This window comes from Cupressus sempervirens, chromosome 3 (genome assembly GCF_028749045.1).
Source record: "Cupressus sempervirens isolate cs-2001-9-10 chromosome 3, ASM2874904v1, whole genome shotgun sequence".
NCBI classification, from domain to species: domain Eukaryota; kingdom Viridiplantae; phylum Streptophyta; class Pinopsida; order Cupressales; family Cupressaceae; genus Cupressus; species Cupressus sempervirens.
Genome location: NC_143120.1, coordinates 598,530,041 through 598,545,196, shown reverse-complemented (window position 1 = coordinate 598,545,196; position 15,156 = coordinate 598,530,041). Strand labels below are relative to the sequence as shown.

The following is a 15,156-nucleotide window of genomic DNA, read 5'->3' as shown; positions in this document are numbered from 1 at the left end:
CTTTCCATCTTTGCATCTATCAATCCATCTGTAAGCCCTCTGCAATTGCAAGTTTGAACCACAATCTACCACCTTGCAACCAAGAGATCTAGGACTCCAGAAAGAAAATCCACCATCAGATCAAGATCAATTTAGATCTACTTCTCCAACCCAAGTCCTGGTGCAAACTGCCTCAACTTCGGCGATCTGTCCACACACTCAGGAACAATTGAGCTCTGATACCATCCGACGCAGTGCAAGGCAGTAAAATCCCTAGAGGAGATGTCCTAGCCCCCAGCTATATAACCACACAACGGAAACACAACAGCAAGAAACAATAATACAAGAACTAATACCAAAATAATACAAGATCTGATACCAAATTACAACAATTCATTCACAAAACATAACTGATTACATGCAATATGCTCGGCTGTAAGGCCTTCCGGGTTAGGGCCAATACAAATAGCAATTACAAAATCAGTTCTACAAATTCCAACAAGATCCAACTTACAACCAATCTTAGCTAGCCCAGATCTATAACATAACAGCAATCTGGAAGAAAACCACCAAGGAAATTTAAACTTGTGCTCGCAAGCCCTCCAAGCAATCTCCTTATTTTCTAGCTGCAGCCCTAGCTTTGCTCTTCAAATTCGCATTTTTCCTTCATTCCATCTACTCTCCATCCAAAATCCAAGTGTAAACTGCCTCACGTTCGGCACTCTGTCCACACATTCACAATTTCATCACAATCCTGCCGCAAGTTGCCTCACATTCGGCGATCTACTCACAAACTCAGGAAAACTTGCCCATCAACAAATCATTCCATCATGAATGAATGACTAAAGACTCCACCACAACCCCTACTTATACCAATCCAAGCCACAAGTCAGCCCAGAACACAAATTAAATACAAATACATAAATTAAATGCCACAAGTCAGCCTGCAACAGCAATAAAATATCCAGAAATCGATATCCGAGTAAAATCGCGATATCTCCTACCTCCTATTGAATTAGAACTCGCGCTTCAAACCGTAGGTAGTACTCTAGGTCCTCTACAAACCCTTAAATGCGCAAAGGCTGATTCCTTAAGAAAAACTATGCATCCACTTTGAAATTCACCCATAGAAAATTGTCGCGTAGTCTCCCAAAAATCGATACTGTAGGAGAATTTCCATATCTCCCAACCTATAAAGAGTTAGAACTTGCGCACTTGACACAAGGAAGTACTCTAGGCCCTTTTCAATCCCTGAAGTGCACAACTTCTCATTCATTAAGGATAATTAGTTACATGGTCTGCAACAGGCACTCAGAAACCAGAAAAATGCAGTTCCAGCATCAAGGTAAAAATTGTTCAAACTTCAATTAAATCCATCCAATCTCTATGAAATCATGAAGAAAAGTTCTCCAATGTGTCTCCAACACATTCCTAACCATGAAAAGCATAGCTCCACCAAAATCCAAACTCGATGCTCCTACATCACATTGATTTTCAAAGGGTTTTGGTTTTTTTTTTTTGAGATTACTATTTATGAAGTTAGTGGATGTTAGATAGGGACCCTTACTATTTCAAATAAGACATCTTGATTGACAATAGGAACGTCGAGTTACCTAGTGATAAAGTCAAAATCATTATATAATGGTTATTAATGGAGTTATGACATTTAATTATTATTAAAGTGGTACTTTAATAAGGATTCATTATTTTAAGAGAAAATTTTATTGACTTCATGTGACATTATAATTAAAAAGGGATTAAATCTCATGAAGTCAAATTATAAAGTGAGGGCATATAATGACTTTATTTTACTTGAATAATTATAAAGTCAGATTATAAAGTGCATATGAGCAAGTACCAATTTCAAGGGAGATATATGTGATTATTTATATATATATATATATATACTCTATATTATAACTTTTTGCACTGTGAAGGGGTCAACCCTTTTGAAAAGTTACTATAGAGATTTATTAAAACCCCAAAATTGGATTTCAAAAGGCAATTAAAGGTATCTAATAGTTGAGAGGATATAAAAGGTTTCAAAAAGAAAATCAAATTCAACATTGACGATAATTTGTCTTTGATTTTGTATATTGGGCATTGAGATCTAGGGTTTCATGCAACTCAACAGTAAAGAATGAAATATCTTCAGTTATGAAAATCTTGAGGCTTTGAAAGACCAGTTCAATCATTGCTTAAATATGGGCTTCATATAGAGGTCCAATTGGTGCATCATTGGAGATGTAAATTTCTTTCTAAATCTTCAATAGGTATTCAGAGAATATCTTTTGCAAAATTAAATATGTTGCAAGAAGACATTGTTGAAGGTTGACATTATTGTTGATATGACTCAATATTAGTACATGCTAGAACAATGGCAACTGCATGAAAGGCGCGATTTGGCTGCAAATGGAATCCACTTTTCACACAACGATCTGCTACATCTTCATCAATCATTAGAACTTATTTACATCAGGTTCTTTCATGTTTTCCTAGTGTAGTTGGCATCATTTTTCAGTTGCATTACTCGCTATTCTCAAGTAGTTATTAATGCATATTTGTATAAGTTTGGTACTTGCATTGGAGACATAATAGTAAGCCAAGGGTCTAGGCCTTTTGCTTGTCACTTCAGTTTGTAAGCAATCTCATTGCATTCTAAGATCATTGTAGTCACAAGGAGTTTGAATGTCAAGAGTTGTCTCTCATATTTATTGATTGGGGGGGTTAGATGAGTCACTCACTAACTCATGCTCTTAGTCTTCATACAAGACTTCTAGGGTGATTCTTCCTCATCACTTGCCACTTATAGGAGCTCACTTGGTATGATATTCCTGAAATGGCATATTTAAGGATATCAACATAGATCCATCAACTTAGATGTTATCTTTTACATAATCTGAAGTATGATTCAACAAGAAATATCAATCATATGATATTCATCATATGTATATCCTTTTGATATGTGCACTGGCATCAAATCCTTGATGCCTACCAATTCTCATCACTTGCCACTTATAGGACCTCACTTAGTATGATATTCCTGAAATGACATATTTAAGGATATCAACATAGATCCATCAACTTAGATGTTATCTTTTACATAATCTGAAGTATGATTCAACAAGAAATATCAATCATATGATATTCATCATACGTATATCCTTTTGATATGTGCACTGGCATCAAATCCTTGATGCCTACCAAAATAATATGTTATATCCTCAGATATGAGATATCTGATTTCTGGCACTTTGAGACAACAATTTAATATAGTATATCAGATAATAAGAAATCACAATGTCATGGTCTCTATCATGACAAATATCACGATCTCCAGCACTCTAGGACAACAACTTAATGAAGTTTGATCGTGAAATGTTCCTTATCATGACTTCCAGCACTCTGGAACAACAACTTAATGAAGTTTGTCATGATAACAGGTCTACAATTTATAAGATCGCCACCTTACAAAGGTTACCTTCTGTCTGATCATGATACATTTGTTATCATGACTTCTAGTACCCTGGGACAACAACTTAATGAAATCTGTCATGATAACAGGTCTACCATTTATAAGATCGCCACCTTATAATGGTTACCTTATGACTTCAAGCACTTTGGGACAACAACTTAATGAAGTTTGTCATGATAACAGGTCTACCATTTACAAGATCGTCACGTTACAATGGTTACCTTCTATTTATATATGCCAATGAAAGATTGTCACCTTTCATTACATGTCATATGTGAAATAAAATCCACCATGAACCAAGTGAGAGGGTGGTACAAAGGCTTTCGCCTCAATTCTCTCTTATAGAGAAGAATGTATTATAAGGAATTTCACTTAGAACTTCTACTCATAAAGAATATATCATTCACAAAGGATTGCACTTCAAAATTATCCCTCATATTAATAATCCTGGAAAGGTTCAGTAGTTACTCCCTTAGAGGCTCTCTTCTCCCAAGGATTCTTGTCAAACTCACTCTGAATTTGATAACAATCTTCCGATTTTCTGGTGATAAGTCAATACTTCCTCGTGATGCATTCAAGAGTGGGCCCATCAAAATCATGTAGTCACACACATGTATTTCTAGACTCCCTCTGAGTATTAATCTTCTAAGTTCCTGCATTGCCTTTGAAGAAGTGTCATACTCCCTCTTAATGTAGAAGGGTCTCATAATCTCAATCATCAAAGGTATTTTCTTCAAGAGTCTCACTTTATCCATCTTGATCATCAGCATCTTTGGAGCTAATATCATAAGATCAAGTCTGCACAATATTGGTAGCATGTGTGAAGTACCAACCTTATTTTCTTGCAAGAACATCCTATAATAGGCAAATAACTCTTATAGGATGTATAGGATTATAAATAAATGAAGAGATAAATATAAAAGATACAAGTACTTATCTACCCATGAGGGTCATGGAACATCTCCTTTCTAAAGATGGTTCAAGTGGGAATGAAACATTGGTTATCATTCCCCCAACAATGTAAAATTCTCACTCTTATATCTTTGAACACTTTTGCATCACATCAAATGTGACAACTTCTTTCTAAGTTTTAACTTGCTCTTTTCATCCATTGAGGTCCAAACATTCATTAAGCTTAATGATAGAAGGAAACATGTTCTTCCATTTTCTCAAACTCGAGCACAATATGCCAATATCTTGATTGAGTATGATTTTGCTACATGAATGAATCTACAACTCATTCATCGAGTTTCATTCATCAAAGAGAGACTTGTAGATGGTTCAAATGAATTCTTAAAAGCTTCATTAACATCTCACAATAACTGAAATTTCCTTTGTTCGTGCAAACGTATTTGTTTGATCTTTTGATTAAATCTATATTACGCACATCTTGTAATATATGTATTCCAAATTTATATCATTGGTGAATCCATTTCAACGTGATTTACTGCCTCTGAATTAATCTAATCAAGATCACCAAAAGTTGACTGAATCATATCCTCTATATGCTCCCTCTCTTTTAAGGTTGCCTCAAATGTCAACCTCCCTTTGAATTTCAACCTTTCTCTTTTTCCTGCAAGAACATTCTCAGAGGAAAAGATCAAGGTATATAGCTCTTGGTAGGATGTATAAAAATACAAATAAGAATGTTAATTTGGCTATTAGAAATTTAACGTTGAGTATTATTAACAATAACATAAATGATTGTAGTATTTACATTATATTTTTAACAATAGAAGAACTTAATCATTCATACTCCCATATTAGATCTCACAATCATTATATCAACTTATTAAATATCATTAAATGTAATTAAACATATATAAATACAAGTATATATATTCAAACTTTCAATAATATTTATATGTTGATATACATATAAATAACAAATCATTACCATTTGCAAACACAAATTAATTAACACAATTGACTTAAACTCAATACTTACCTTTTAATATATCATTAAATGTAATTAAACATATATAAATACAAGTATATATATTCAAACTTTCAATAATATTTATATGTTGATATACATATATATAACAAATCATTACCATTTGCAAACACAAATTAATTAACACAATTGACTTAAACTCAATACTTACCTTTTAATGAGATCAATGGAATTGATGCATTTTTCACCTGAAGACCGACTTGGGTTCACATCAGCCAAGAGGCAGATAATTTAAATTTGTTAAGTGTAAGCCTATTCTTTAATCCTGCCAGTGACTTGATTTCCATATCTGTTGAGGATGAAATCCTTGTTTACATAAGTAATCCAATGTTGCAAGTTTTGATGGTATGATTACCCACTTCTAAGTCAGCAATCGAGTCCCACAATCAATTAGTCATACATGATAGGCGGGGCAATCGCTTATTTACTATGCCTAAGGTATCAAAGGTGTTGCCACATCATCCTCCTGTTTTTTGGTGCTCCTTTCATCCCTTTGACTTTCGGTGATATAATTAAGTTATCTACTTCAAAGGGTTACGGCAATAATGAATCACTTTCCCTTGTGTATGCTTAGATGTTTCTTACGTGGACACTTTCTTGCCAAGTGGCATTACTTATGGCCATAGTAGTTAGGTTGAATGAGGGTAATTGCCCATTTAATATGATGATGTTCTTATCGCTTTCTTACAGCCCTTTGTAGTTTCCAATATAATTTTGGAGTACTGTCCAGAGTCTTATTTCCTTATATATGTTTTCTTGTTTTATATATATATAATTCCCTATATTCCTTCGAAATTTTTTATCTTAGTCTTGCTTTGTTAATTATTACTCAGTCTAGACTCCTTATAATAATAATAACATTCTATCCATGGCTAAAAGAATAAGCAGTAGCCTTCAATTCTGCAATCACCAGTTCTTCGCCATCTCATGGTGCATAGTTACTGAGGTATTGATAGATTCTTGAGTAAGTCATATGTGCCCATTATATTCTGTAATATATTTTCTTCCATCTAAATGAGATAAATTGCTTCTTTGTCTTGTTCCAATTCATTCAATGAGTAGGATGTTGAATATGGTCTACATCAGGACTTTTAATTTGTAGGTTGAGGATTCTGATATTACCAAGCTAGATACTGAGACAAGATGTTCCACACAGATAGGAATCCAACTCGCATATTTATCCCAATTTCATTATAATGATACACGAGAGGTCTGAATTTTTCTGAGTTTCTTCATGGCTCGGTGGATCATTACTTTAATGCCATTCACTCTTTATCAGTGAATCCAACAATTTTCTATCTGGTATGCAGTGGCATTGGGACTGATTTTCTAATTAATGCCGAATACACATGTAAACACTGCTCCTACATTGCATTGAATCTACGTTCATCTAGATCAGAAAGAAGGCATCAAAACCTCAAATCTCAAGTATTTTGTCATTGAAACTCACTCAGCCTACATCCAACAGGACATATAGTCTTGATCTAAGCATAGACAATGTCTATCCATCCCATTGTGTGACATTGTTCTGCAGTCCTTCATCTTATCTTTGTGACGAACAAGAACTGGCAACCCATAAACCCAGTTTAGATATTTAAGTAGCCTTCTCACACTTGTCATGTCTTATTGATAATCTCTATTATATTAAGTGCATGCCACATTATTGCTGCTGGTTCAAACTCCCGAGAGTATCCTTATCTGTTATATGCTCTGCTCTTTCCCTTTGCACAATGAATATCAATTTTTATATATATGTCACTCTGCTGTATATTATTGTGTCTAATTGTAATATCGATCTGCTCCAGAAGTCTATATTTGAGAATATTGAACTTAGACAAATATATCACTGAATGAAGATTGACGAGAATATATATGTTGCTGAATATAAGTACTGAATGTCCTTCAATCTGTAGAGTATATACCCAAAGAAAAAATCTCCTTGAATTCGATCTGAGTATATATAGATATGATCGCTGAGATTATAATGGATGTGAGTCACTTTGCTGTATGTAAACATCAATTTTCTTTTCGTCTGCTATGAATATGCTGTGAGAAATTCCTTTTTTATTCTTTTCACAATAATGATATATTTTGGTAGGGAGGCTGCAACTGGCTATATGGAAAACTTAGAACTTGGATCAAACACCAACTCATTCTAAGTTTGCCGAACACTTTGGTGATCTTGTCTTCAATGTGTTCCACCGCAGAGTCTGGCCCCACCCACCATAGCTTGACTGCAGACACCTTGTCTTTCCTAAACATCTTACATCTTGGATGGTTAAATTGATATGCATGCCGCACAGAGATGAGGTCTGTCTGTCTTTTGGGGTTAGCAGATTTTGACATAACTATAACTATAGACCTCTTACACATAAGATCATTATAAGATCATTTTGCATACACACGCACTCTGATATACTTTGAAAATGATTCTGAATTTGACTGGGTCTCTAGAATTATATTTCCCTTCAATATTTGACTCAAATTTAATACTTATTCAAGTCATCCAACACTAGTTCCGCCAAACATTTGCAGCCTGCTCCGGTACCATGTTGAAGTAACATGGATCGTTTTGTGCAAATGTAATAACATGACCATTGTAAGTGATGTCTTCACAAGTCAGATTTGAAGATTCATAAATATGAGAGACATGTCTCTATGGTTAATCATCATTAGTTTATATATGTGTGTGTGTAACATCTAGATTTTCTACAACTACTTTCTTCATTTATCTAATCCGATTTTGAGTTTACATTATTCAATTACATAATCAGCTGAATCTAAAATTCTAAACTAACTGTTGAGATCAATCTAGACTAAATACTGAAGTTAAACTGAAACTAAATCTATTCTAATTACTGAATTTAAATTTAATCTAATTTTTGAGAACAAATCTAATCTAATACTGAAATTAAATCTAAATGCTGAAATTTAACCCTAATCTGAATTGTTGAAATGAGAAGTTGCATCTAACATGCTAAAAAGAACTAAATTATATTTCTATGATACATCTATTTCTAGGAAAAATCATTCAATTGAAAAAATAAAGAAAACTAACTTAAAAGCAAACATAAGTACTGATTTACTTGAGAGACTTTTCCAATTAATTGACCAAGCTCTAACTTTGGTGAGAGGAAAAGCATTATCGTAGGCTTAACCTCCCAACCGCGGACCTTTTTACTTATCCCCACAAGTTCTAAATTAATAGAACGGCCCTCCCTACCCTGAGGTCAGGCTTGGGCCGTTCATTGATCCAGTCATCGGAATACTCAGGTGGGTTGAGGTCCCAACAGCTATTTGGTTGAATAACTAAAGCATCAGGACAACAACGCGATCGTTTTGTTGTGGCAAGTCCGCCTTTTATCGCCCTGGCCAAGGATTTCAGAGGTGGGTTTTTATAACCCGATCTCCACCACTCAGCTTGACAACTAATTATCAAAGTGGAATCACATGAGCTATTTGCATTAGATTAATTTGTGTATTACCAATTACTGATATCATTCTTGTTTTTCTTTTATCAAATTCATCTACAACTCACACCATCAACAAATCTTTAGATCGGTGTCTCCTCGGTGCCTAAACCGTTACATCTTATACCTATTTATAAGATTATGACTTTATATTCTAAGAAATTCCTTGGTATTCAGAATTGATCATTAATATTGTTTGTTTGTTGGAGAACAGAACATTTCAAGACAAAATCTACAGATTATGACATACGTGGTTTTATAATGGTATAGTCTATAATATATATTCAAAAGTATTTTTGAATTAAGTGATGGCAATCGGTAATAATAGACAATGAATAAGATGAGAACATAAAGCTTTATTACTTCCATAGTCCGCTTTATTATAAACACCAACTACTTCATTAGCAACCATGTAAACAAGTTTTGTTGGCATTCTCAAATAATCTGGGCGTATGCTAAACAGCAAGACTCAATACTATGCACGCAACTCTTATGTTTTGAATCAACCCAACTCAGAAAGGACAAAACGCGAGTGAAAGTTGGAAGATAAAAACAATTTAATACATCCTTACTCGGCTTTGCCTATACAGACGGGTTATTGTATCTTGCTTGGTGGCCTCTTCAGATGTCCGCTGGAACCAATGATCAGAGATGTGCAAAAATGATTTCGTGGGAGTTCAGAGGGTATAATATCGTGGCAAGACAGGATGATGTTGCAGGTGATAAATGTAATTGCAGGATGGTCGATGGATTTTGCAAGGTGATAAACGTATTTGCAAAAGAGTTTGAGATGGATATCTCAAGATGCCTAAAAGATAACAAGGCTAGCTCATTTATTAATTCGCACTTGACCTTACAGCTTCCTACTGTTACAAGACTCATTTCGACTTCAAGATTGGAAAAGAAAGAAAGAATCGAAAAGAGGTGGAAAGATGAATTGGTCAGTTTTAATAATATCATTTTATATTATTTTGTTATCTTTATTAAGGTTATAAGTATGTACACACAAGGTGGCATTATTGAACTATAATTTTTAATATAAAAGTGCCATCTTGTGTTTATATATTTATGATTTTAATTAAGCAAATAAAATATTGTAAGGTGATATTATTATTATTTGATAAATTAAATTAAGGTAAGAATTTTTGTTTATATTTATTATTTTATTTTAACTTTAACTTTTAGCTCATGCGGAATTCCACTAAGAAATTGGTCGTAAAATTCAAATAACTTGCCATGGCGATTTTTAAGTCAAACCTGTCATTTCTGATGACTGGATCTTATGACCATTCCATTCCAATGACCTCGTTTTGTAATGCTTCCCCTCTTTTTCCGGTATTTATCCTGCAACCTTCAAAACAATCATTCTCGCCAAAACATCAATTCATGATTCATAATTTGTTAGATAATATCGTTAGGAATTTCATCATAAATACTAACTGATTGAACAACGGCTAAAAACTATCTTCATTTCACATGAACACAATGGCTAAATTTAACTGACTTAAATTCATGTAGTAATTTAGATCGATGCAACATCTTAAGATAACTGCTTCAATTTCACATGAACATGAATAAATAAAGCAACGACTATAACTACCATGATGAAACAACAGCTAACCTCACTTGAACATGAAAAATTATTTTGGTTCAACAGCTATATTTAGCTTAAAAAAATTTAGGGGAAAAATTGGGATGTAACAGTGTGTGTGTGTGTGTGTGTGTGTAATATATATATATATATATATATATATATATATATATATATATATATATATATATATATATATAATATAATATATATATATATATGAATATTTATATAATGTTGATTTACCATCAACAATGTATCTCATGATCGAATCAATCTGACTGCAACTACAAACTTAACACAGAGTCCTCGTCATTTGGTTGGGCAACTTAAGGTTAATGATACCATGATTGCCACAACCATAGAATGCATTGATGTTGCTAATCAAATGTTGGCTATGTTTGGTTGGGATACTCCAATGTGAAATGAGCATGGTGATAGTGGCAAAGCTCTATTCACTATGAGAAGCCATTGGGATAATGAAAATAATTAGTAGCAGCTACTTGGTAATAGGGACTTTCTTCTCCTGGGTTCACGTCAAGCTTAGATGTTCGTTGTGTCTTCATCGAGCTCTAGGGTGTTCATTCTTCATGGTCTTTGTCTTTGTTTTCTCCTTGTTTCCTATCATCGGGCCTTCATGGTTTTTCATGGCTCAGCTTCCTGCTTTCCTCACATGAGCTCATCTATTCCTTCTTGCCTCCTTCGAGTGGTTGGGTCCTTTTCTCACTCGACATCCTGCACATTTGAGATGGTGACAAGGGCGATTGGGCATGAGGGAGCATACTGGTGGCTCTATGCATGTCATTTGCTGAAATGGAAATGATACTTTGTCGTCCTTGTCATGTCTTCTTTGCAAAGTTATGGGTTCTGCAAACATTCTTATGGTTACAGAGATTTGCGAGAGCCCCATTCATCCTCTCCCATGTGTTTACGAGTTTCATTGATTATCTTTTTTCAAGGATGAGATTAGGAGTTCTAGTGGGGTCAAAGGGTCTAGTGGTGTCACTTGCCTAGTCAAGGACCATATCCTAGGTGCAACTTTTGTGGTTTACTTGGACTGTTTCACCAGATTATCTGTGCCTGCATTGACCAAGTGGCCATACATTCCAGGGACACTTGCATTGCAGTGTGCTACTTTTGGACAACTTCTTCGCTCCATGCTATACACAACGGACAAGAGGGTGAACCCTTACAAGAGTTTGCATGATTGCATTGATCGATTTTCGATTATAGGGGACATCATTGTTGAGGACTTTGACGCACAGACCAAGGACGACTAGACCCCCCTCCATGATTGGGTGATGGATTTGGTTTGTACTTTTGAGTTGGACCCATCCACCCTGGGCCTACAACATTCTTTGGATGACTTAGAGGGGCCCATCATGAAGTACAATCGTCATCTTCTCCAGTCGTACGAGTCTTCGGACCTATTGATCCTAAACGGTCTCTCTTGCTTCTCTGGTTCTAGTTGGTTCACTTGTTGGCCTCACTATGGGGGTGCAAATGTTGTCGACTACGCCCTCTCTTGTTGTGCCTCCTCCATCCCTTCCATCAGCCACTTCACCAACAATAGCCTCCCCCTAAAAAACCATGCCCTCCTTAGCCTTACCATCAAGGCATCCCCTTCACCCCTCCTAATTTGCAATATTTCTTTCTTTCTATTGCTTGCAATACATTCATAAGGGATGATGGGTTCCACTCACAATGGTTAAAGTGGGTTGCAAAGCCATACAAATAATTTGATATTATTTTTCCCACTTATGGACATCTAGAATAAGACATTTTACGACTTGACAAGTTAGAAAATGTGTGAGGCAACAAGTGTCTCTTGGTATTCTGTCAATTATTGTATTTAATGTAATGATCATTTTTCAAGAATGGGCACCCAAGTTAAAGAGGAAGAATTAGGTCCAAAATCAATGTCTTTTCAAGTTTAGAGAAGGCATTCCAAGGGCTATAGTTATGCGAAACACTGAGGCTCCTTTGGACATCATTACTAATGGTTTTGGAGCTCTTTGGCTGTGGTTGTGCGAAACACAGAGGCTCCTTTGGACATCTCTACTAATGGTTTTGGAGCTCTCTCCATTCTATAAATTCATCCCTTTGAGTATAGAATTTATAAGTGCAAGGGCTAAATGTAGATTTCTCTACACAAGGCAAACAAAACATAGGGTATTAAGCATGATATGCCAACTTTATTTAGCATCATTAAGAAGAAGTATCTCATTGTGGTCTTCCACATTAAGGCACCTTAAATTTTAGGTTTGCATGACTTAGATATTTCATGTTGCTATCCAAGCCTTGTATCTCATCTTTTGATTAGTTTATTGGATAGAGATTGATCTTCACAATCTTTGGAATTGAGCCTGTTATTTCCCAGCATATTTTATGGTTAGACAGTGACTTTTATCAATATGCCTCATATGGAAAAACTGGATAAGCTCCCTGTGGTTTAAGAAGAAACCTACACAAGAATATAAGTCACAGTTTCAGGATATCAGCAAGGAAAGTTTTAGTGAAGAGAGCTTTTAAGCATCCCGGGGGGTTATTGATTGTATAGAATCCCATTTTGAAGGAGCACTCATACTGAATGACAAACAGATATAGAGGTAACATGACACATTTTCACCATCATGAGAACTATTTAAATTAAATTTCAACATAATAACATGTCTCAAGCTGAGTTTAAGCTTTTCTGAATTTGTTGGCTACCTCACGAAGATCTAGCTAATTTATTGAGCTTTATAATATCAAAAATAGGAAAGTCTGGTAAAGCAATCTTTGCATCCATAAACCCTCAGAAAAATATGAAGCTGTCACTTTAGATCAACAATGAGCCCAATAAAGATGTCATTCACATTCCAGAGTCGATTCACAAAAAAAATCACATCGGTGAGATAAAAACGATGCCTAATTTTCATTCAAGTCCTTGACAGTAACTCTGAAGTTAGATTTGATAATACAACTCACTACAAATTACTTCCAGTGAATAAGAAATTGAGTCATAATAATCTGCACACTCTCAATACAAGCCCACAAAGGCCAAACAAGACTACAGCATGGATCTTAACAAACGTTGTTCAACGAGAACAAAATATTATTTATTTTGAACACAAAAGACCATTGAAATGGAAAAATGGATATTCGTTATTAAATCCATGCCAATGTTATCTCATATTCTAGATTGACTCTGACCAAACAATAGGCCCAGAAATTTCATGGACAACTATACGTTAAATGAGCCTAATGAAAAATTTTGCCACACAGGCATCTTGAACATTTTGAGGGAAATGTTCTACAGTACTTTCACAATAAATAGAAAAATAAATCTATGCCATCCTTTCAGTTAATTACCATGTTCATCTCTTATCTGCTAAGATAAATGATCATACCACTGGAAATTTGGTTATAAATAAATGGAATAGAGGTAAAAAAAATGGGATATATTCTGGCAAAATTATAAAGCACAAATTCTAGTAACAGGTGAAAAAATATGTTTTTGTGTCTCATGTCTCAATATTATTTTAATCAAGAAAATGTTATTAACAAAGAACAAGGCATCTTTTCAGCCGAAAAATCCATTTCCAAAGCTCTTTTAACTAAAGCAGCATTCCTGCGACTACTCTAGGTAACAAAAGGTATCATATTTCTTTATTGATGTGTTGCAACTTGCTGCAGAGTCACAGATAACCATATCATTAAATAGTAAGAAAGATGCAATGTACCTTTTGCTTTACTGCTAAACATACCAGCAACAGCAGCTAAGCTCTCCTCGCTAGCATCTGGAATCTGTAATTTACAGCACATGGGAAAAAAGTTCAAATAAAAAAAGGAATGCAATACATTGTAATGTGATAAAAAGAATTTTTTTTAAATTCAATTTAATATACAAAGGTTAAGAACCAAAGAAGAGATTTATTTTGCTTATCTTTCCACATCATAATGCCTATAGTTTCAGACTGCAATGAAGAATTAAGCATGGAATCTACTATGAACCATCATTAAATTGAAAGATAAAATAAAATTATATGGAAAAAAAATTCAATCCATATGTGCTAATGTCTATTTATCAATACCAAGGGTAGCAATTACATATTAAAGGACCCATGTTCACTTTTCCAACAGTTGAATACAATAACTAAAACGCTGTTTACTACTGATCACATGTATGTTAGAGTGAAGTAAATGCTGTGTGTTATTACAAGGCTACAGAATATCTCAATAGGAATCCCTACTTAAATCAAGGCAGATAACATGAACTGTACAATGCCACAAAACTATCTCAAATGATGAGTAAAATTGGATTTCTATGATAAGAGAGATTATAAAAGCTTGGAGGGAAACTACAAGATTACCAGTGTCTATGGTGTGGACCATGTGTAAGTATGAATGTTTGTGTATGTGTGAATACATGAATGTGTATGTGTGTCTATCTATATATCCATGTGTATATCTGTATGTGTGCTTGATTGTGCTTGTATGTATGTGCCATTGCATGTAGCTGTGCTTGTTTCCATCCAACGAAATGCACATATTGGCATGAGAAAAGCACTCTGTAACAAGAATGGTCACCAGGATTCTTAGGTACAGGTACAGCTATGAACACAGGTATGCCATTAACATATTATAGAATACATGTTCAAGTGATGAAGGGCCACACCAACCTTACAAACTCACAACCAAT

At 34.7% G+C, this 15,156-nt stretch overlaps 1 protein-coding gene across 2 annotated transcripts in view; it reads right to left on the bottom strand.

The window, feature by feature from the left end:
* Window positions 1-15,156, bottom strand: part of LOC149568091 (ARM repeat superfamily protein) — a 338,742-nt gene that overhangs the window by 133,966 nt on the left and 189,620 nt on the right. For both annotated transcript variants that reach the window (XM_089821094.1, XM_089821095.1), the window contains exon 14: window positions 14,198-14,261. In XM_089821094.1, coding sequence (XP_089677220.1) covers window positions 14,198-14,261 — 64 coding nt within the window. The remainder of the gene's footprint in view (window positions 1-14,197; window positions 14,262-15,156) is intronic.